Genomic DNA, 21,263 nt, shown 5'->3' on the forward strand with positions numbered 1-21,263 from the left:
TTAAGCTTCATAAAAGTTTTCTAGTCAGATAACTTATGTGCATATTTTAAGCAAAAATGTTATCTCCATAATTTAAACAAATTTTTTCTGAACTCCCCCCAGAAAACCCACAAGACGGCATTGTGGTGAAGCTGGTTGTGAGCTTGTTGCAGCTATCCAAGATGGCAGTAAATCACACTGGGGAAAGAGAAGTTTTAGGTAAACTATTTGGTTGAATGAACATATATTTTTATGATGTTTGAGTGTTGATCTTTATAATATCTTAAAAATAAACGAAAGGTTTGTCATCTTGGGTATTTGGTAAATGTGATATGCTGGCTGTTATGTTTCTATTAATTCAGGTTTCCCAAAGCTGCACCCTTTTCATATTTTCCTTTCTTACACCTTGACATAAGATGAAAAGTTAGTGATTTGTACGTATGCATAACTATTATTTGAAAATGCCTTATAACTATTGGGTAACACTGTTATTCAGAGTCACAGTTGTCATTTAACAGTTATTTTAAGATGAAAGTTCCCCCTCTGAACCCAAAAAAATAGAGCTATAAATACCCAATTCTACTTCAGAATTTGTGGAAACAAATGTTTGTGTGACTGTATGTATGTGACTTAGGGTTTTTCATAAGGTTGCACTACAGGTATCTAAAAGTTTGATTAGATTGGAGAATTCAGTTACTCCCCTGGCAAGCTAGTGCTGGTTGTTGGCAGGAGGCCTCAGTTCCTTATAACGTAGACCCTTTATAAGGCTGCTTGAGTATCTTAATGACATGGCAGATGGCTTCCCCCAGAGTGATCCGAGAGAGGGGGGATAAGGAAGAAGCCACAAAACCTTTTTTGACCTAGTTTTGGAAGTCACATGTTATCGTTTCTACTGCATACTGTTAGAATGTTGTTATTAGGTGTTGTCAAGTCAATTGCAACTCATAGCAACCCTGTGTAGAACAGAAGGAAACACGGCCTGGTCCTGCACCATCCTCATAATCTTTGCTATGCGTGAGCCCATCGTTGCAGCTGCTTTGTCAGCCCATCTCATCAAGGGTCTTCCTCTCTTTCACTGACCCTCTACTTTCCCAAGCATTATGTTCTTCTCCAGTGACTGATCCCTCCTGATAACAAGTCCAAAGTACATGAGCCAATTCTTGCCATCCTCGCTTCTAAGGAGCATTCCGGCTGTACTTCCTTCAAGACAGATTTGTTCGTTCTTCTGGCAGTCCATGGTATATTCAGTATTCCTCACCAACACCAAAATTCAAAGGCATCAATTTTTCTTTGGTCTTCCTAAATACAGTCCACACTCAAGAGGGGGGAAATTAGGCTCTGCTCTTTGAAAGCATGAATTTCAAAGAATTTGTAGACATACTTTAATAAAATCTACCACAACTGGAAAAGAGCATGAGGGAGTCGTTTGGGACTTCATGTATGTGATACCTCAGATTTTTTTTAAAGTGATTTTAACATCTGTTGATACCGTTATACAATAGCCATGTTTAGACTTTAATCCTTACTACCTACATTGTGTTATCTGTCTCCTGTATATGATTCTGTAGAGGAAGATATCTGTTGCCCATATGGACTATAGGTAAAGGAAATGATGCAGTATTTTGTAGCTGCTTAGCAGTCAAGCAAATTAAATTCTTTACTCTATATTTTTGAAAACATACTTAATCAACCTTGAGGCATGACAAACAGCATTGTATTTTTTAAGTTAGAATATTTCTGTGCTATGTATGATCTCATAACTGTGACTGTACTAAAATGGAATTTCTATATATAGAGGCTGTTGGAAGCTGTTTGGGAGAGTTGGGTCCTGTAGATTTCTCAACCATAGCTATACAACATAGTAAAGATGCATCTTATAATAAGGCCAATGAGTTATTTGAAGATAAAGAACTTCAGTGGATTTTCATAATGCTGACCCATCTGAATAATACACTGGTAGAAGATTGGTGAGTATTTAATGATACCTTGTATCTGATGGGGAAACCCTGGTGGCATAGTGGTTAAGAGCTATGGTTGCTAACCAAAAGGTTGACAGTTCGAATCCACCAGGCACTCCATGAAAACTGGGGGGCAGTTCTATTCTGTCCTGTAGGGTAGCTATGAGTTGGAATCGACTTGACGGCAATGGGGTTTGGTTCAGTTTTGGTTTTTCTATCTGATGGAGCCCTGGTTGTATAGTGGTTAAAGTGCTCGGCTGTTACGTGAAAGGTTGGTGGTTCAAAACCACCAGCAGCTCCACATGTGAGAAAAAGATGTGGTAGTCTGCCTCCGTAAATATTTACAACCTTGGAAACCTTAGGGGGCAGTTCTGCCCTGTCCTTGTAGGGTTGCTTTGAGTTGGGATTGACTCGACGGCAGTGGGTTTGGTTTTTTGGTTTTATGTGTGATACCAAAAAAACCAAACCCAGTGCCGTTGAGTCGATTCCGACTCATAGCGACCCTACAGGACAGAGTAGAACTACCCCACAGAGTTTCCAAGGAGCACCTGGTGGATTTGGACTGCCAACCCTTTGGTTAGCAGCCTTAGCACTTAACCACTCTGCCACCAGGGTTTCCTTTATATGTGATAAAAATTAGCACTTACTTAATCTGACATCCAAGGATAATGTTATTTTCCATAAATTAGTACAAGCAGTCCCAAGGTTAAGAGGGAGCTCTGTTCCTGTGTCTTTAAGTTGAATTTGTAGGTAAGTTGGAACAGGTGCACATGGTTCTTATTTATCCTTACTTTAGTGCAAGAAAAGACTTGAAGCCCTTTCAATAATTTAAAAATTGCACATGCAGCAAATGAAGGCTATTGTGGTGAAGAATTTGTTGTGACTAGGGGTTGGTTCAGTCATTTCAAAGTGAGGCAAATTTATGTAACATTAAAGGGCGAGTATGAGTTGTCCATAAGTCAAATGATCACCCAGGGACTGCCTGTGGAGATGAGTATTCTAGACCTGGCCCCTTTAGATATTACTGAGAGTAGACAGTAAGCAAATAATAAATAAGAAAAATACCAGCTGTTGTTAAGTTCTACACAGAAAAGTAAGATAGGGGACTGTAAAGGATGATAGTTTAGGCACTTGCCAAAATCTGAGGTGACACCATACTAAGCTAGCCTTAATTTTGATCCTTTTAAAATAAGCCACATGGAAGATGTTTCATAACCCCAAAAGTCCTAGGCTAATTGGAAGGAGTTTTTTACTGCCCATTTACTCTCTATGCAAAAAAAATTACAGCATGTATTATAATTTCTGCTTTCTGGTTTTGAGATGTCTTTTTTATTATTATTATTGTGTATTTGAACACCCATTACCATTATCTTTGAAGAGTAGGAACAAAGACTTTTCACCCACAGCTTGGCATCTTTCTAAGGTAAAAATGTGTTTTGACCCTGCTTCCCTACCACTTGCCCTTCTCTTGGGGAATAAATGATTTGCAATGATGTCTACTTGCCATGTTTCCATTGTTGAATTAATGGGCATGCATCTTTCCTCAGTTGTTGTTGTTGTTATAGTTACTTTCAACAACAGCTGGCACAGTTTTTCCACCAACATTTTATTATGAAAATTTTCTAACATAGAGCAAAGTTGAATTTTATTAAACACCTATATACATCACCTAGGTAGTATAGTAAAATATTAATAGCAGTATCATTAACATTTTACTATGCTTGCTTTATCACATTTATCCATCCTTCTATCCATTTATTAACCCCTCTTATTTTTTTAATGTACAGGAAGTCCTGAGTTAGGAATGTCCAACTTACGGATAACTCATACTTGCCCTTTAATGTTACGTAAATTTGCCCGCACTTTGTAACAACTGAGCCAACTCCTACTCCCACACGCTCTTCCTCACAATCCCCTTCACTTGCTGTGCGTGCAGCTTTTAAATCATTGAAAAGGCTTTGCGCTTTCTCTTGCACTAAACGAAGGCTACCCCCACGTGTCTGTCCATTCGTCATACGGGGGGGCTTGTGTATGGCTGCGATGCTTGAAGCTGTGCCACTGGTGTTTCAAAAAGCAGCAGAGTCACCCGTGGCAGACAGGTTTCAGCCAAGCTTCCAGACTATGACAGACGAGGAAGAAAGACCCTGCAGTCTACTTCTGAAAAGAATTAGCCATTGAAAACCTTATGAATAGTAGTGGAACATTGCCTGATACAGTGCCAGAAGATGAGCTCCTCAGGTTGAAAGTCATTCAAGAGAGCTGCCTCCTCGAAGTAGAGTGTACAGTGGCTGCAACAGTGGACTCAAGCATAGCACTGATTGTGAGGAGGGCACAGCACCGAGCAGTGTTTCCTTCTGTTGTACATAGGGTCACTCTGAGTCGGAAGCGACTCAACAGCACCTGACAACAATAGCAGCAAAGTTAGGCTACATAAGAACTGTATGCACCTGTTCAACTTACCTACAAATTTGACTTAAAGACACAGGTGAGAACAATCTCGTTCATAACCCGGGGACTGCCTGTATTTCGAAGTAATTCTGGTACAGTTTTTAAAGAGAGACGCCCCCACACACATTTACAAGCATTAAATGTTTCAGTTAATACAATAATTTGAAATTCATTTTTCTTAGAAAGGTGCACAGGTATTAGTGCAGCTTAAATTTGAGAACAGTAGGGAACAAGTGCAGTTTATTTTGCTCTTTTTTTTAAAAAACAGGAAAAAATTATTAGATATTTAAGGGACTTCAGTCTTACAAAGGGGAAGTTGACGAAGGGATTTCCAGAATACAGTAGTCAAGAAAGACTTCTCTAAGGAGGTGTCATTTAGCTGATCTGAGTGATGAGGAATTAGCTGTAAGATGATTTGGGGGGAAGCATTGCAGACAGATGGGTCAGCTAGAGTGGAAATAAGCTTGGTGTTTTTGAGAACAGAAAGAAGCCTGGTATGGGGGAAGATGGTAGGAGGTAAGATTGAAAAAGTAGGATTCATCCTGATTAAGAAATTTGAATTTTATTTGCTATGTATAAACAAACCAGGGGATTTTAAGCAGCATAGTGTGGTGATGCGGCTTACATTTTTTTGACTTTTATATGGTGAATGGATTTTGAATGAGCAAAAAATGCAAACATGGGAATACTGATTATGAAACTACTGCAGTGGCCTGAAGGACAAACGATACTGACTTGGATTAGAGGGTAGTAGTGGAGATGAGAGACATGGGTGGATATGTTTTTAACATAGTGCCAGCAGGACTTGCTGATGAATTGGATCTGAAGGAGTGGAGGAAAGAGAGAGGGATTAAGGATGAATCCAGGTTTAGAGTCTGAGCAGCTAGGTAGTACCATGGCTTTTATGCTTTTGTCTTTAAGTAGCCTAAAAGAAATTAAGCCTTTGCTTAATCATTTACAGTATCAAGCTCTATGACGTCTTTTGTCAGCTGTCATATTTTCAGCACCCTTGTAATACAGCCCTTCCTTTCTTAATTTTTTTTTTTTTTTTGCAAAACGGAAGGACTTGCAGTTTCTTATTAGAGATTTGGGATGTTTTACCTGCTAATTCTTAATTAGGTTCTGGTCAGAATAAATATGTACTTGTCGTTCGTTTAAAATTGTTCTTGATAATTTTATCATTTGAGGGAAATGCTATTCCCCCTCACACCAGATTATTTGTACTGCACCAGGGAATACATTTGCAAAATGTTGTTTTCTTGGGTGAATTAGTATTCTGTCATTCTGGTGACTCATGTTTATTAGGCTGTATTATTTCTAAATATTTCTTTAAATATCCAGGTTTAAATATTTCCTTAGAGTCCTTTTAATTTACAGTAGTCGTAATGTAAACATTAATAGGTTGAATAAAGGAATTTCTTTTGCAGTTGTTAGTAACTCAGATTGCTTGAAGTAATATTAAAAATTCTTTAATAATATGACTGTGATGTTACAGGATTTTACAGATGTAACTTCTCCTATTATACATTTTAAATTTTTTCAGTGAAGATTGCTTAACACACATCAAGATTAATAACCGATGTACTTTATATGTGTTTGAATTGTGTGTTTTTCAGTGTCAGAGTTCGATCAGCTGCTGTCACCTGTTTGAAAAGCATTTTAGCCACAAAAGCTGGACATAATTTCTGGGAGATTTATAAGATGACTACTGATCCCATACTCACCTATCTACAGCCTTTTAGAACATCGAGAAAAAAGGTCTCTCAAGTAATAAATGTTTATTGAATGGCCACTGTATTTGCAGCAGCTCTGTTCACCATGGACTATAAATATCAAATGGCTTAAAATCTTATTGAGCTGACATTTAACTTTGTCCTGGAAATAATTCAAACTGTACCTCTTAGACTTAAGTGATTTATTATTTTGAACTCTGACTGTGGAAAAGCTGAGATAGGTAGCCTAGAGGAGTGATGGTTGATTTGAAGTGGGGGGAGGTGGGTTCTTCGTGACAGGCTTCTAGCCTTTTTCCTTAGGAATAGGAAAACCCTTACTTTGACCCCATGAAACCCACTGACCCTGCATGTGGTTATAGGTTTTGTGCTCAACAAGCAAGTGTTTATTTCCATAGCAAGTTAAAGTGTCACGACCCTCCAGTGCAATATAAGATCATGACCTTTAGATTTCTCCCTTTTTTCATGTTGATATCATAATGAGGTTCCACTGAAAATACTCTATGAATCATGGTTAAGAATTCTTGTTCCTCCTTTAGTCTAAGCATTCCCCTTTAATATTTTCTCTACATAGAGTTCCTGAGAAATGCATAGCTGACTTTTCACCAATTTAAATTCAGGACATATACCCATCATTGAAGTAGTCCTTTCAGTGTATCATAAATACAGTTTTTGTCTTAATGGAGCTGGTAGTAATACAAACTGTTAATGGAACTAGTACGTAGCTTATAAAGCACTATAGTCTTAACATTTTAAAATCTTGTTTCATCTTGGAATCAGCTCTCTCTGCTAGATTTGGACTGTTTTTATAAATGAGACAGATGAGGTGGAGTTGGTGATTTATTTCGTATGCTAACCCTGGTGGCATAGTGGTTAAGAGCGACAGCTGCTCACAATAAAAATTATTTAAAAAAGATACAGCTGCTAACCAAAAGGTTGACAGTTCGAATCCCCCAGGCGCTCCTTGGAAGCTGTATGGGGCAGTTCTACTCTGTCCTGTAGAGTCACTATGAGTTGGAATTGACTCGACAGAAACGAGTTTGGCTTGGTTTTACTAACGAGTGGCAGAGGGAAGGGTGGTGCCCAAGTTTCCTACAGGGTGATTTTTCACCGTATTACCTTGCCTCTCAGATACACAAAACTGTATTTTTATTTCAGAGGATTACTGTTGCCTCCAAATTTAATTTTAACTGTACTTAGTTTTATTGGAAACACATGGGTACTGTCCAGATCCTCATTTTGTACGGGAGAAGTAAAGTATGTTTCTAATCATCTTATTTACATTTTCTGACCACTTTCTAGTTTTTAGAAGTACCCAGACTTAATAAAGAAAATCCTTTAGAAGACCTGGATGATCCAAGTTTGTGGACTCCTCAAAGTGAAAATCATGATGTTTGGATAAAAACACTGACTTGTGCTTTTTTGGATAGTGGAGGCATAAAAAGTGAAGTTCTTCAGTTATTAAAGCCAATGTGTGAAGTAAGAAAATTAAGAATCAATCTAGTTTAGTCTCTTTCTACCTTTGCTTTTTTCTTTCCAGCTTTTTAAAAAAGTTTTGTTTTTCCCATTCCGTCAGCTGCTGTGTACATGTTTGTGACCTGTGTATCTAAACAGAGTGCTGTAGTGTTGGCGTGTCATCTTCCTGCAACACCACCCTCCCCTGCTGTTGAGAAGCAGTCAAACAGGGTGTCTTTGTTGAGCTTTAATTTTATGCAGCAGGGTTCAGCTTTGGAGTAGCAGCGTACTGGCTGAGTTATTCTTAAAGGTACAAGGACAGTGTGTTTCAGTGAGAGTAAAGGTAGTTACCAAACCAAACAAGGAGTTTGTACTTTACCAAATGGCATCAAAACAGCATAATGAAATGATGCTGCAAGACTTACAAGGTTAACCTAACTTTCAGTACTGTCATACATGATTCAACAGAAACGTGAGCACACACTGTCTAACCCGGTCAAACGTCTACCAGTTACACGTAACTGATATAAATGAGTGTTTTGGTGAAGTGCCCACATTGAGAGCAATTTAAAAAGTCAGCCCTTGTTTTGTGTATAGTAAAGGAGTAACAGTGACTAACTCATCACATTCTCTCTGTATTACATTGCATTTGTACCAAGTCGGGAGCGATAACCTGGATACGCCATTCGTTTCTCGTTAGTGAACAAACCTAAGATTTCTATAAAGTTCTGATTTTTGGCCAGAAGATAAAATGTTCCAAATAAATGCACATACATACTCGAATCCTAGCCCCTTAAATTCTCTAGTTCCAAAAATGACTTTTTGACTTGTCTGTAAGTTTAAAAAGGAAAAAGTCTGCAGTGGGTAATCTGTAATCACTGTCATGTACGTGGCGTATGCTAAACACATGAAAGTGGTGTCTCAGCAAAACTGAGGTTGAGTAGTGCTTTAAGGTGCTACACCTACCAAAACACTTTTCTACACGTTGGGGTGTACCACAAATAATTACCCAGATTCTACACCCAGAAATTGATTTTTTTTTTTTTTTTTAAATAAACATTTTAACGTGACCATTGTAGCTCCTCAGTGAAGGTAGAAAATATGGAAAAATCAAAAGGTTCGTCTTTTACACCTGATAACAAATCAGAAAACTGCTTGTTATTAATAACACTTTTCAACTCAAAAATTGTGTTTACAGCGGTAACATATTTTAGCTGGTACACATGTGTTTTTGCTTGTTTTTTAGCAGTACATTGAGTTCATGGCAGATTCCTTTGCCATTTAAAACAAGTTTAATGTGTCAGCACCAGGGAATGAAAATTTTAAATATATTCTTTTTACTCAAATGACTGGCTGAATGTGTTTGTATATTTTAGGCGAAAACTGACTTTTGTCAGACAGTGCTTCCATACTTGATTCATGATATTTTGCTGCAAGATACAAATGAATCGTGGAGAAATCTGCTTTCTACGCATATTCAGGGATTTTTCACCAACTGCTTCAGACATTTCTCACAAACCAGCCAGCCCACAACCCCTGTGAATTTGGATTCAGGTATTGCATAGTTTGTTAAATTTCTAACGTATTCTATTAACTTCTCAATTCTAGAGAAAGATTTCAATTTGAATCCCATTAAAAACACTTCACAGTCCTAATTCCATAACCTCAGTTTCTATTTCCTCACCCATACAATTTAGATAACAAAAGTCATAGCAAGTTTTCAATGAAATAATGTATATAAACCACCTAGGGTAATACCTGATGCACTGAGTATTAGCTCAGTAAACTTTGGCTGTTAATAACGAGGCAGCTAAATGAGTGTTCAGTTTTGTGTCTGACATTGGTGACGTGGATATGAACGAGACACAGTCCGTGCAAGCCTTGAGCCTACCTTCTAGCAATGACAAAACCACACAAATAAGTAAATGTAATCAAATATTATAGGTGCCATAGAGATATGATGGGATTTTTCTATTTTCGTAGATCTGGCCAAGTCATTTTTCAAAAGCAATCTTTTTATTACAAAATTACCAACATTTATTGTGGAAAATATAGAAAAATTAGTAAAAATTTTTTTTAAATTAAATTACCAGTAATCCTATGATCTAGGATAACTGTGGTTAACATTGAGTATTTATCCTACCAGTTTTTTAAACCATAACATTTGGTTATACTTACTCTTATAACGTCCCTTCCTTCCATGCTATATAATGAGGATTTCACATGACAAGAGCTGAGCGGCAGGAGAAATTTCACTAGAAAATGGGTGCACAGACTATACCGATATGTGATTGAGGGCTCAGTATGGGTCAGATTTTAAACCAAAATAAAAAAAAGGAAAAAACTTCACAGATCTCTACTGTTTACTTACTGTCTTTAACATCTAGTATTAGTATGTTTTATGTACAAACATAAGACTAGGTGTAGATTTATTTCTTGTACTTTAAGACCAGTATAATTCTAATAATTCTAATAAAAGTACTGATTTAGTGTGATAGGATATTTTGCTGGAACTAAATTGCTCCTTCCAACCTGACCATACATCCAGTCACTTCAACGTGTATTTGTGGTTTCCCAATTCTCTTGTTTCTTCTACTCAAACCGCTGGAGCCTTCATTTGATGACACTGATGCCATTTAGATTCGCTTGGCTCTGCTTTATCTTTTAGGTATGTCCTTTTCTGTTGGTTAACAAGAATTATAAATCTACTATTTTAAATTAATGTAATTATAAACACAGATGGGTGTGCGCATCCTGTGGTCCTAAGTTTGTCAGGTAGATGATCCAGAGTACGCTCGTGTGAATTTTCTTTAGGCCATTGAAATGAAAACCCTAAGATAAAAATTCTCATATGAGCTTTGGAAACTACCTAGAATGTATTGTTATATATATACCTATTTGTAGAAATACAGATATAAGTAACTTACAGTTAACTAGTAAGCATTTAAACTTTTTTAAATATTACATATTAGAGTACTGTAAAAACAATTTTACACAATGTTTAATGTAATTGCTACCTATAATAACCTTGTAATTTGTCATCATCATGAATATGCAAAACTTTTTGTCGTGTTTATAATTGGATATATGTATTTATACCACAACTATCAAAAAGTAAAATCAGACAGTTTTACTTGCTCCTTTCGTAATGTGCCAGTATTTTTATTACCTTAAATGAAATTTTAACTTCTCATGTAAAATTATTATTGAAAAGGAAAATAAATGTAGATGTGTAATCAAATTAAATAGTATATTGTATCTTTTCTAACGTCTGTCTGTCTGTCTCACTGTCATCTGTTGAATGTCCGATATACTCACACTCAAATGTCCAAAAGTAAACTTACTGTTTTCATCCGCTCCCCCAACCTGCTTCTCTTCATGTCTACCTTTTCTGTGAATGACACTCAGTTGCCCAAGCCAGAAACCTGGGCGCTAACCTTGACTTGCCCTCTTTCACATATCTGATTGCTAAATTCTGCCGATTATATGTCATATGTAACTTTTATCCATCCTATTTTTCTCTGTCCCCAACATCCTTACTACTCTCTAGGTCCATGGTTCAGCACAGCTGAAATTCTGTGAATTTTCCACGTTCCTTCTTGCTTCCAGCCATCTCAGATACTGTTACTACTGCCTGGAACACTGTCGTTTCCTCTCCCTGTGATTAACCAACCATTACTCTTCTTTCAGATACCTTTTTTCCTGTGAAACTTTCCTTGTTCAGATTAGGTTCCTTCCTATATGCATTTATAGCATTCTAAACCTTTCTTATGATAGCACTTACCATGCTGCATTAAGAGTTTCCCAGACTAGTCAATAAGTTCTGTGTAGTTAGAAATAACCTCTCTTAATCCATGGTTGTATACTGAGCACCTAGCACATACGAGAGCTTAAGTAAATATGTGTTGAATCAATAAATTACTCCCCTTTCGGAAGTAAAATATAAATGACAACGTGAACTCTGAGTTTTGTTAAACAGAGTGCTTTCTTTGAAAAGAAAAAATATTCCCATTTAATGCTTTTATCAATTCATGTTTATTAAGAACTAAGTTTGTGCTAGGTACTGCCTACCAAAACCCTATAGTATAGAGAGAGACAGCCACATAAACAGGAGAAAGTGCTTAAGAAAGTCTGCCTGGGACTGAAAGGAGGTATCTTTGTTTGCTTGTCAGAGTCGGAACACATTTTCCGTGGCTGTATGGATAAAAAATCACAAAGAACAATGCTTGCTGTTGTGGACTACATGAGAAGACAAAAGAGGTAATGTAATGAGTGTTGCTTCTTGAGTTGGGGGTTTAGAAGTGCAGCTTGTTACTGCTCACTGCACCTTATCTTGGTTGTTTTAGGTGAAGCTGCCGAAAAGTGCTATGTTTAGTTTGTGTGATGATTTTATCTCCTTTTAATAATCCCATTTCAGGATAACAGTTTGGTTAAATCAGTGTCAGAAATCCTGACTTGTAGTCTCTGCTGTACCAGTAACACGGTTATCTTTGCCAAATCTTGCAACCTCTTTGTGCATTTTAAGTTAAATGCATTTATATTTTTAAAAAATTATTTCCTCTGTACCCCCCTCATGCCTCTGAGTGTCTTTGTTTCTAGTTAGAAAGTTACTGATTTACCTTATTGTATTCTACAGATCCTATTCTGAGAAAGCCCATAAGAAGCTTTAACTATAGGCAGAAGAATCCCTTTTCTTGGTGTTAGGAGGTAGTTTCACTCCTAAGTCATTCATTTCAAATTTATCATTGGGATAGAACAGTGTTGACATTAGCAGAATTTGGAAAATATACACATTCTTAATATTCATTTTTAATTTTAAATAAGACCTTAAGATTCCTTGAGAAAATCTGAATGAGACATTGAGAAAAGGATAAGGAACTGGGTTCAGGTCCAAGTCTGAGCTTGGAAGCTTTGTGATCTGGACAAGTTACTTACTGTCTTTGAATCTCATTCTTATAATCTTTAAAATGAAGATAATGTTTACCATAAAGGGGGCTATGGTAGTTCAAAGAGATAAGGTATATAATGTGCCTGACATTCCTTTCCCTGGGCAAGTTATTCGAATTCTCTAAACTTAAGGATCTTCAGAAATAATAGCTACAATTAAGCGCTTGCTATGTGGTAGGTCCCCCACGTGTCTGTCAGTTTGTCGTACTGTGGGGGCTTGTGTGTTGCTGTGGTGCTGGAAGCTATGCCACCAGTATTCAGATACCAGCAGGGTCACCCATGGAGGACAGGTTTCAGCTGAGCTTCCAGACTAAGACAGACTAGGAAGAAGGACCCAGCAGTGTACTTCTGAAAAGCATCAGCCAGTGAAAACCTTATGAATAGCAGCGGAACATTGTCTGATATAGTGCTGGAAGATGAGCCCCCGAGGTTGGAAGGCACTCAAAAGATGACTGGAGAAGAGCTGCCTCCTCAAAATAGAGTAAACGTTAATGACTTGGATGAAGTAAAGCTTTCGGGATCTTCGTTTGCTGATGTGGCACGACACAAAATGAGAAGAAACAGCTGCAAACATCCATTAATAATCGGAACGTGGAATGTACGAAGTATGAATCTGGGAAAATTGGAAATTGTCAAAAATGAAATGGAACGCATAAACATTGCTATCCTAGGCATTAGTGAGCTGAAAGGGACCAGTATTGGCTATTTTGAATTGGACAATCATATAGCCTACTATGCTGGGAATGACAACTTGAAGAGGAATGGTGTTGCATTCATTGTCAAAAAGAATGTTTCAAGATATATCCTGAAGTACAGCGCTGTCAGTGATAGGATAATATCCATACGCCTACGAGGAAGACCAGTTAATACGACTATTAATCAAATTTACGCACCAACCGCTAGGGCCAAAGTTGAAGAAATAGAAGATTTTTATCAGCTGCTGCAGTCTGAAATTGATCAAACATGCAATCAAGATGCATTGATAATTACTGGCGACTGAATGCAAAAGTTGGAAGCAAAGAAGAAGGATCAGTAGTTGGAAAATATGGCCATGGTGATAGAAACAATGCCGGAGATCGAATGATAGAGTTTTGCAAGACCAACGACTTCTTCATTGCAAGTATCTTCTTTCACCAACACAAACGGCGAATATACACATGGACCTTGCCAGATGGAACACACAGAAATCAAATTGGCTACATCAGTGGAAAGAGACGATGGAAAAGTTCAATATCATCAGTCAGAACAAGGCCAGGGGCCGACTGTGGGACAGACCATCAATTGCCCATATGCAAGTTCAAGCTGAAACTGAAGGAAATTAGAGCAAGTCCACGAGAGCCAAAATATGACCTTGAGTATATCCCACCTGAATTTAGAGACCATCTGAAGAATAGATTAGACACATTGAACACTAGTGACTGAAGACCAGACGAGTTGTGGAATGACATCAAGGACGTCATACATGAAGAAAGCAAGAGGTCACTGAAAAGACAGGAAAGAAAGAACAGACCAAGATGGATGTCAGAGGAGACTCTGAAACTTGGTCTTGAGCGTCAAGCAGCTTAAGCAAAAGGAAGAATTGATGAAGTAAAAACTGAACAGAAGATTTCAAAGGGGCATCTCAAGAAGACAAAGTATTATAATGACACATGCAATGAGCTGGAGATGGAAAACCAAAAGGGAAGAACATGCTCGGCGTTTCTCAAGCTGAAAGAACTGAAGAAAAAAGTCAAGCCTCGAGTTGCAATAGTGAAGGATTCCATGAGGAAAATATTCAACGACACAGGAAGCATCAAAAGAAGGTGGAAGGAATACACAGAGTCATTATACCAAAAAGAATTAGTCGATGTTTAACCATTTCAAGAGGTGGCATATGATCAGGAACCGATGGTCCCGAAGGAAGAAATCCAGGCTGCTCTGAAGGCATTGGCGAAAAACAAGGCTCCAGGAATTGATGGAATATCAATTGAGCTGTTTCAACAAACAGATGCAGCGCTGGAGGTGCTCACTCGTCTATGGCAAGAAATATGGAAGACAGCTTCCTGGCCAACAGACTGGAAGAGATCCGTATTTATGCCTATTCCCAAGAAAGGTGATCCAACCGAGTATGGAAATTATAGAACACTATCATTAATATCACATGCAAGCAAAATTTTGCTGAAGATGATTCAAAAATGGCTGCAGCAGTATGTTGACAGGGAACTGCCAGAAATTCAGGCCGGTTTCAGAAAAGGACGTGGAACCAGGGATATCATTGCTGATGTCAGATGGATCCTGGCTGAAAGCAGAGAATACCAGAAGGAAGTTTACCTGTGTTTTATTGACTATGCAAAGGCATTCGACTGTGCGGATCATAACAAATTATGGATAACATTGCAAAGAATGGCAATTCCAGAAAACTTAATTGTGCTGATGAGGAACATTTACATAGATCAAGAGGCAGTTGTTCGGACAGAACAAGGGGTTACTGATTGGTTTAAAGTCAGGAAAGGTGTGCATCAGAGTTATATTCTTTCACCATATCTATTCAATGTGTATGCTGAGCAAATAATACGAGAAGCTGGACTGTGCGAAGAAGAACGGGCATCAGGATTGGAGGAAGATTCATTAACAACCTGCTTTATCCAGATGACACAGCCTTTCTTGCTGAAAGTGAAGAGGGCTTGAAGCCCTTACTAATGAAGATCAAAGACCACAGCCTTCAGTATGGATTGCACCTCAACATAAAGAAAACAAAAATCCTCACAACTGGACCAATGAGTGACATCATGATAAACAGAGAAAAGATTGAAGTTGTCAAGGATTTCATTTTACTTGGATCCACAATCAACAGCCATGGAAGCAGCAGTCAAGAAATCAAAAGATGCATTGCATTGGGCAAATCTGCTGCAAAGGACCTCTTCAAAATGTTGAAGAGCAAAGATGTCACCCTGAAGACTAAGGTGCGCCTGACCCAAGCCATGGTATTTTCAATCGCATCATATGCATGTGAAAGCTGGACAATGAATAAGGAAGACCGAATAAGAATTGATGCCTTTGAATTGTGGTGCTGGTGAAGAATATCGAATATACCATGGACTGCCAAAAGAGTGAAGAAATCTGTCTTAGAAGAAGTATAGCCAGAATGTTCCTTAGAGGCAGGGATTTCGAGACTGCGTCTTACATACTTTGGATATATTGTCAGGAGGGATCAATCTCTGGAAAAGGACATCATGCTTGGCAGAGTATAGGGTCAGTGGAAAAGAGGAAGACCCTTAATGAGGTGGATTGACACAGTGGCTGCAACAATGATCTCAAGCATAACAATGATTGTGAGGATGGCGCAGGAACAGGCAGTGTTCCCTTCTGTTGTGCATAGGGTCGCTATGAGTCAGAACCTACTCGACCGCACCTAACAACAATGACGTGTGGTAGGTACTTTCTCATCGGCTATACAAGCACTATTTAATCATTGCAGCTATTCTCTGTGATATATGATATCCCTATTTTTTTAAGATGAGGAAACGGAGGCTTAGAAAAGTTGAATTGCACAGCTGGGATTGAACCTAAGTGTATCCTACTCCAAAACCAGCGTTCTTAACCACTACTTTGCTACGTGTCTGTAGTGTTCATTTAAAAAAGATGTTATCTGTGGTCCCTTCTTCTTCTGTGCATATACAGTTCTGCGTACACTACACCCGTATGTACTACACCTACAGGTACACTTGTGTGTATACACAACACTTATGTAGTGTCTATACACTACATCTGTACCATATTTTTACGTAAATATTGCATGCCTTCTACGTTTGTTTACCAACCCTTCCCCCTAGTTTAATGCCAACATAGGCATTAAACTAAGGAGAAAATGAGCTGCAATAGGAAAGATACATATTTGTTTCTTAGAAGAACTTAAATATTTTAATTATATCGACAATTTTTATGTGTGTTTTTGTTTTGCGTGCATGTTTTTAGCTGTTCTGTAAAACCTAGATTACTTGGTGGAGTGCAGGTATGGACCTCAAATTTCTACGAGATGATGGTCCATCATCTTCAGATTCTCTGAGGAGTTTGTGACCCAAAAAGATTGAGAAATAGGATTATTCAGCTATATTATCTTAGAATGTTTATACAATTAATTCTCTTTATTTGTGGAAGTACGTTCTGTAATGTTACTGTCCACACTGAATTAGGGAGTACTGAGATGTTGATCCTAGGGGAAACACAGGGTTAGGGTCCTGTGAGCTTCTGGTCACAACAGTTGCATCAACTAATCAATACATAACCTTGTTTTATGTGTGTTTTTGTTTTAATGACACCTTATTTCATGTATATTTTTGATTTGTTAACATTAAACTCATTGTCAACAACAGTCAATTCATGCCTGAAGGATACCTTTATCGCATGTGTATTTTCTCCGTAAAGCACATCACAGCATTCTTGTGCTTACGTACATTAGACAGCACTTCAGCACTATCCTTGCTATTGTGTGCCATCGAGTTGATCCTGAGTCACAGAGACCCTATAGTGTTTCCTAGGCTGAGACAGCACTTCAGCACTGTCCTTGCTATTGTGTGCCATCGAGTTGATCCTGAGTCATAGAGACCCTATAGTGTTTCCTAGGCTGAGACAGCACTTCAGCACTGTCCTTGCTATTGTGTGCCATTGAGTTGATCCTGAGTCATAGAGACCCTATAGTGTTTCCTAGGCCGAGACAGCACTTCAGCACTGTCCTTGCTATTGTGTGCCCTCGAGTTGATCCTGAGCCATAGAGACCCTATAGTATTTCCTAGGCTGAGACAGCACTTTAGCACTGTCCTTGCTATTGTGTGCCCTCGAGTTGATTCTGAGTCATAGAGACCCTATAGTATCTCCTAGGCTGCAGTCTTTATGAGAGCAGATGACCAGGTTTTTTCTCCTGTGGAGTGAACCACCAACCTTTCAGTTAGTAACTGAACGCTTAACCATTACACTACTAGGGCTCCTTGTATCATGCTTGGGGGCCACTTTAAACAGTGAAATCACCAACAAAAAGCACTAAAATGTGAAAAATATGCCACTAAATAGATTGTGCAAAGGACACTTGTTTACGGTATGAGAGCTGAAACAAGAAGGCAGAGTGTCATCTTATTCTATCTCAGAGGGGAACATGTGCATCGGGTAATTTTCCACTGCTCCTCGCACATCAGGAAATGACACAAAAGTGCCGTGAGTATGGATTTCGTAGTAACAAATAAATTTTAGTGAGTAGGTAAATTCACAAATATGAAGTCAATGAATAAAGACCATCGGATGTATCTGTATTTTAGAGAAAGGGTTTTCACTTGTTTGAATGTTCTTTTGTTTGTTTACATAGCAGTCAATGTGCTTTTCTTTAGATAGTGAAGTTAAAGAAATGAACATGACGTTGTTTAATTTTTCTTTTAGACCTTGCTCAGGAACAGTTTTCGATGATGCTTTCTGGCTGGATTTGAACTATCTAGAGGTTGCCAAGGTCGCTCAGTCCTGTGCTGCTCACTTTACAGCATTGCTCTATGTAGAAATCTATGCAGATCGGAAAAACATGGATGATCAAGAGAAAAGGTAATGGGATTCAGAATTTTGGGTTTTTAAAATTGATGTTAGCATTGTTTCAATCAGCGTATATATTGGACTTGCTTTCTCCTACCCCAATTTAAAATACATTTTTAGATAGTTTTTTTTTTTTTTAAAGTAAAATGATAATTTAAAAAAAGGAATAATAAATCTGCTCTGAAATAATAAGGGTGGTTAATACTTACGAACTGTAAAAGTTTTACAGACAGCAAGTTCCTGGTGGACATAGACTGCACTTATTTCTCTGTATTTCCCAAAGTGGATAGCATGGGGAACTTAATATAAGTAATCACTAAATATTTTTCAAATGGTTGAATGATTCCCTGATTTCAGTCAAATAGGTTTACCACTAACCTCTCAATTTATTCAAGATCCATTTTACTTGTTGACTGTTAAGCAGTGCCACTAATTTGTTTGCGTGACTAAATCAGTCTCATTACTTTGCTACTATCTGTATTTCTACCCGTTGTAGTCAAGTCAGTTCTAACTCATAGCAACCCTATAGGACAAAGTAGAACTGCCGCATAGGGTTTTGAAGGCTGTAATCTTTACCGAAGCAGACTGCCACATCTTTGTCCTGCAGAGCGGCTGGTGGGTTTAAACTGCCAGCCTTTCAGTTAGCAGCCAAGCACTTAACCACTGTGCCACCAGGGTTAAGTATTTCACAGTGGTTAAGTATTTCAACAACTTTAAATTTGCTTTTCCTCTGACTGAGTTAGAACTCTCGTAAGAATCTAATACATACAGGCCTGGTTCAAAGAAAAAAAGCAGCCAAGCAGATTACAAGTTAAAAAACACCCACTTTACTATCTCATCTGGCCTTCTCAGATCTTTGTTAATTTTAAATAGCCTGGTGTTTATATTTACAGTTAGCTTCACTTTCCCTCTGGCCACAGAATCATCCTTACTAAGAAAAAGAAATAGCAAAGATGTATATTATATTATCATTAGCCTAAAGCAGTATGATTTTTTAGAATGTGGAAAACCAAAAATTAGAGTTCAGAACCTTGTCAAAACATAATTTAGTAGACTTGGGCAGATTTCTAAACTCTCTGGTTTGCTGTTTAATTTCTACTTTTCAATTGGAAGCATGTTACACACCTACAACATGTACATGCTATCTGCAATACGCAATTGATGTGTTCTTCATCACTGTTGATTTCTTAGGAAGACAAAATTGTTTATTTCTTATTTCTTATTCATAGAGTCTTATAAATTTGAGTCCTAGCCTATACTTGGTAGTAGTAAGGATAATGTAAACGTGCTTCAGTATCTTGGTTGTGGTGTTGGTTGAGTCGATTCTGACTCACAGCAGTGCCATGTGTGTGGAGTAGAACTGCTCCATGGGGTTTTCAAGGCTGTGACCTTTCAGAAATAAATCGACAGGCCTGTCTTCCTAGGCACCTCTGGGTGGGCTTGAACCACCAACCTTCCTGCTAGTAGTTGAGCTCTTACTCGTTTACACCACCCAGGGACTCCCTATCTTGTTCTACAGAATAATATTTCTTTCAAATCAGAGTGAATAACTAAACTGTGCTATGAGTATAATTAAAAATACTTTTAGTTTAAAGGTAAATGTTTATATAGAATATAAAACGTGCTTGTTTTACAACATGTGTGCTTAGATTTCATTTTGGTTAACTTAGGGAGGAATTGACAAATTGGGCTTGCCGCTTGTGTTTAGAGTTGATTTTGATTTTTTTTTTTTTTCCTTTCAGGTGCTTAATGGGAAAAGGAGGGCAAACAGGGAGATGGGTTTATAGAGGTTAGGAAATGCTAGTTTTTTTTCAGTGGCTCAGTTAGATGAGCTGAGGCTTTGTAAATCTATACTGATCAGGAAAAGTATATTTGTAAGTAAATACATAGATCCATAGTTTACAAACACTGTTAGGTCAAGGAAATGAATTGTTCTCCTCAGTTTCCTATTGCAGTTATTTAATAGCAAAATGCCTCATATTAGGTAGCTCAAGAATACATAAAAAGTTTTTTTTGTTAACTTGTTCCCAAGAAAGTATGAGATTTTTTAATGAAAGTTATTAAGTATAATTTTTTAGAAAGAAGTAAAGTCAAAACTCTAACCAGGATTTAAACAACAGGTGCTAGTTCACAACCTCAGTCACGTAACATTCCTCATACTTAAAGCAATGCCTGACCAAAGTCCTGGCACTCAATAAATATCTGTTACTTGAATAAACTACAGTCTTAAGCTTACAAAGTCATAACGCACTAATACTAATGCCTTCCCCACATTCCAAATTTCTTCTTTAAAAATGAACCTTTTTTTTTAGTTTTATGTCAGTTTTTTTTTATTGTACTTTCGATGAAGGTTTACAGAGCAAACTCGTTTCTCATTAAACAGTTAGTATACATATTATTTTATGACATTGGTTGCCAGCCCCATGATACGTCAACACTCTACCCTTCTTGACCTTGGGTTCCCCATTACCAGCTTTCCTGTCCCCTCCTGCCTTCTTGTCCTTGCTCCTGGGCTGATGTGCCCATTTACTCTTGTTTTGTTTTATGGTCCTGTCTAATATTTGGCTGAAAGGTGAACCTCAGGAGTGACTTCAGTACTGAGTTAAAAGGGCCTCCAGCAGCCATACTCCCAGGGTTTCCCCAGTCTCTGTCAAGCCAGTAAATCTGGTCTTTTTTTTTTTTTTGAGTTAGAATTTTGTTTTACGTTTTTCTTCAGCTCTGTCCAGGACCCTATTGTGATCCCTGTCAGAGCAGTCGGTGGTAGTAGCCAGGCACCATCTAGTTGTGCTGGACTCAGTGGAGGCTGTAGTACTTGTGGTCCATTAGTCCTTTGGACTAACCTTTCCCTTGTGCCTTTGGTTTTCTTCATTCTCCCTTGCTCCAAACAAGGTGAGACCAGTGGATATCTGAGATGGCCACTCATAATCTTTTAAGACCCCAGACACTACTCACCAAAGTAGAATTAGAACGTTTCCTTTATAAACTATGTTATGCCAGTTGAGCTAGATGTTCCCCGAGACCATGGTCCTCACAGCCCTCAGCCCAGTATTTTGGTCCCTCAGGGAGTTTGGATGTGCCTGTGGAGCTTCCATGACCTTGCCTTCATCAGGTTGTGCTGGCTTCCCCTTCACCAGAGTTACCATTTAATCTATTGTCTCCTTAGTATAAAAACAAACTTTTTTCCTGCATGACTTGC

At 38.1% G+C, this 21,263-nt stretch overlaps 1 protein-coding gene across 14 annotated transcripts in view; it reads left to right on the top strand.

Moving 5' to 3' along the window:
* Nucleotides 1–21,263, top strand: part of ATM (ATM serine/threonine kinase) — a 150,695-nt gene that overhangs the window by 72,848 nt on the left and 56,584 nt on the right. For 10 of the 14 annotated variants that reach the window (XR_010322514.1, XR_010322515.1, XM_064288881.1 and 7 more), the window contains 7 exons: nt 103–198; nt 1,775–1,946; nt 6,002–6,152; nt 7,418–7,594; nt 8,947–9,124; nt 11,743–11,830; nt 17,924–18,079. Coding sequence is in view for 11 of the 14 variants with exons in the window: in XM_064288881.1 (XP_064144951.1) it covers nt 103–198; nt 1,775–1,946; nt 6,002–6,152; nt 7,418–7,594; nt 8,947–9,124; nt 11,743–11,830; nt 17,924–18,079 (1,018 nt within the window). In the remaining 3 variants the exon portion in view is untranslated. Of the gene's footprint in view, nt 1–102; nt 199–1,774; nt 1,947–6,001; nt 6,153–7,417; nt 7,595–8,946; nt 9,125–10,060; nt 10,239–11,742; nt 11,831–17,923; nt 18,080–21,263 lie in introns of those variants that run through there. The other 4 variants (XM_003415616.4, XM_064288875.1, XR_010322516.1 and 1 more) reach the window with 3 other exon arrangements.

Source organism: Loxodonta africana, chromosome 7 (assembly GCF_030014295.1).
Source record: "Loxodonta africana isolate mLoxAfr1 chromosome 7, mLoxAfr1.hap2, whole genome shotgun sequence".
NCBI classification, from domain to species: domain Eukaryota; kingdom Metazoa; phylum Chordata; class Mammalia; order Proboscidea; family Elephantidae; genus Loxodonta; species Loxodonta africana.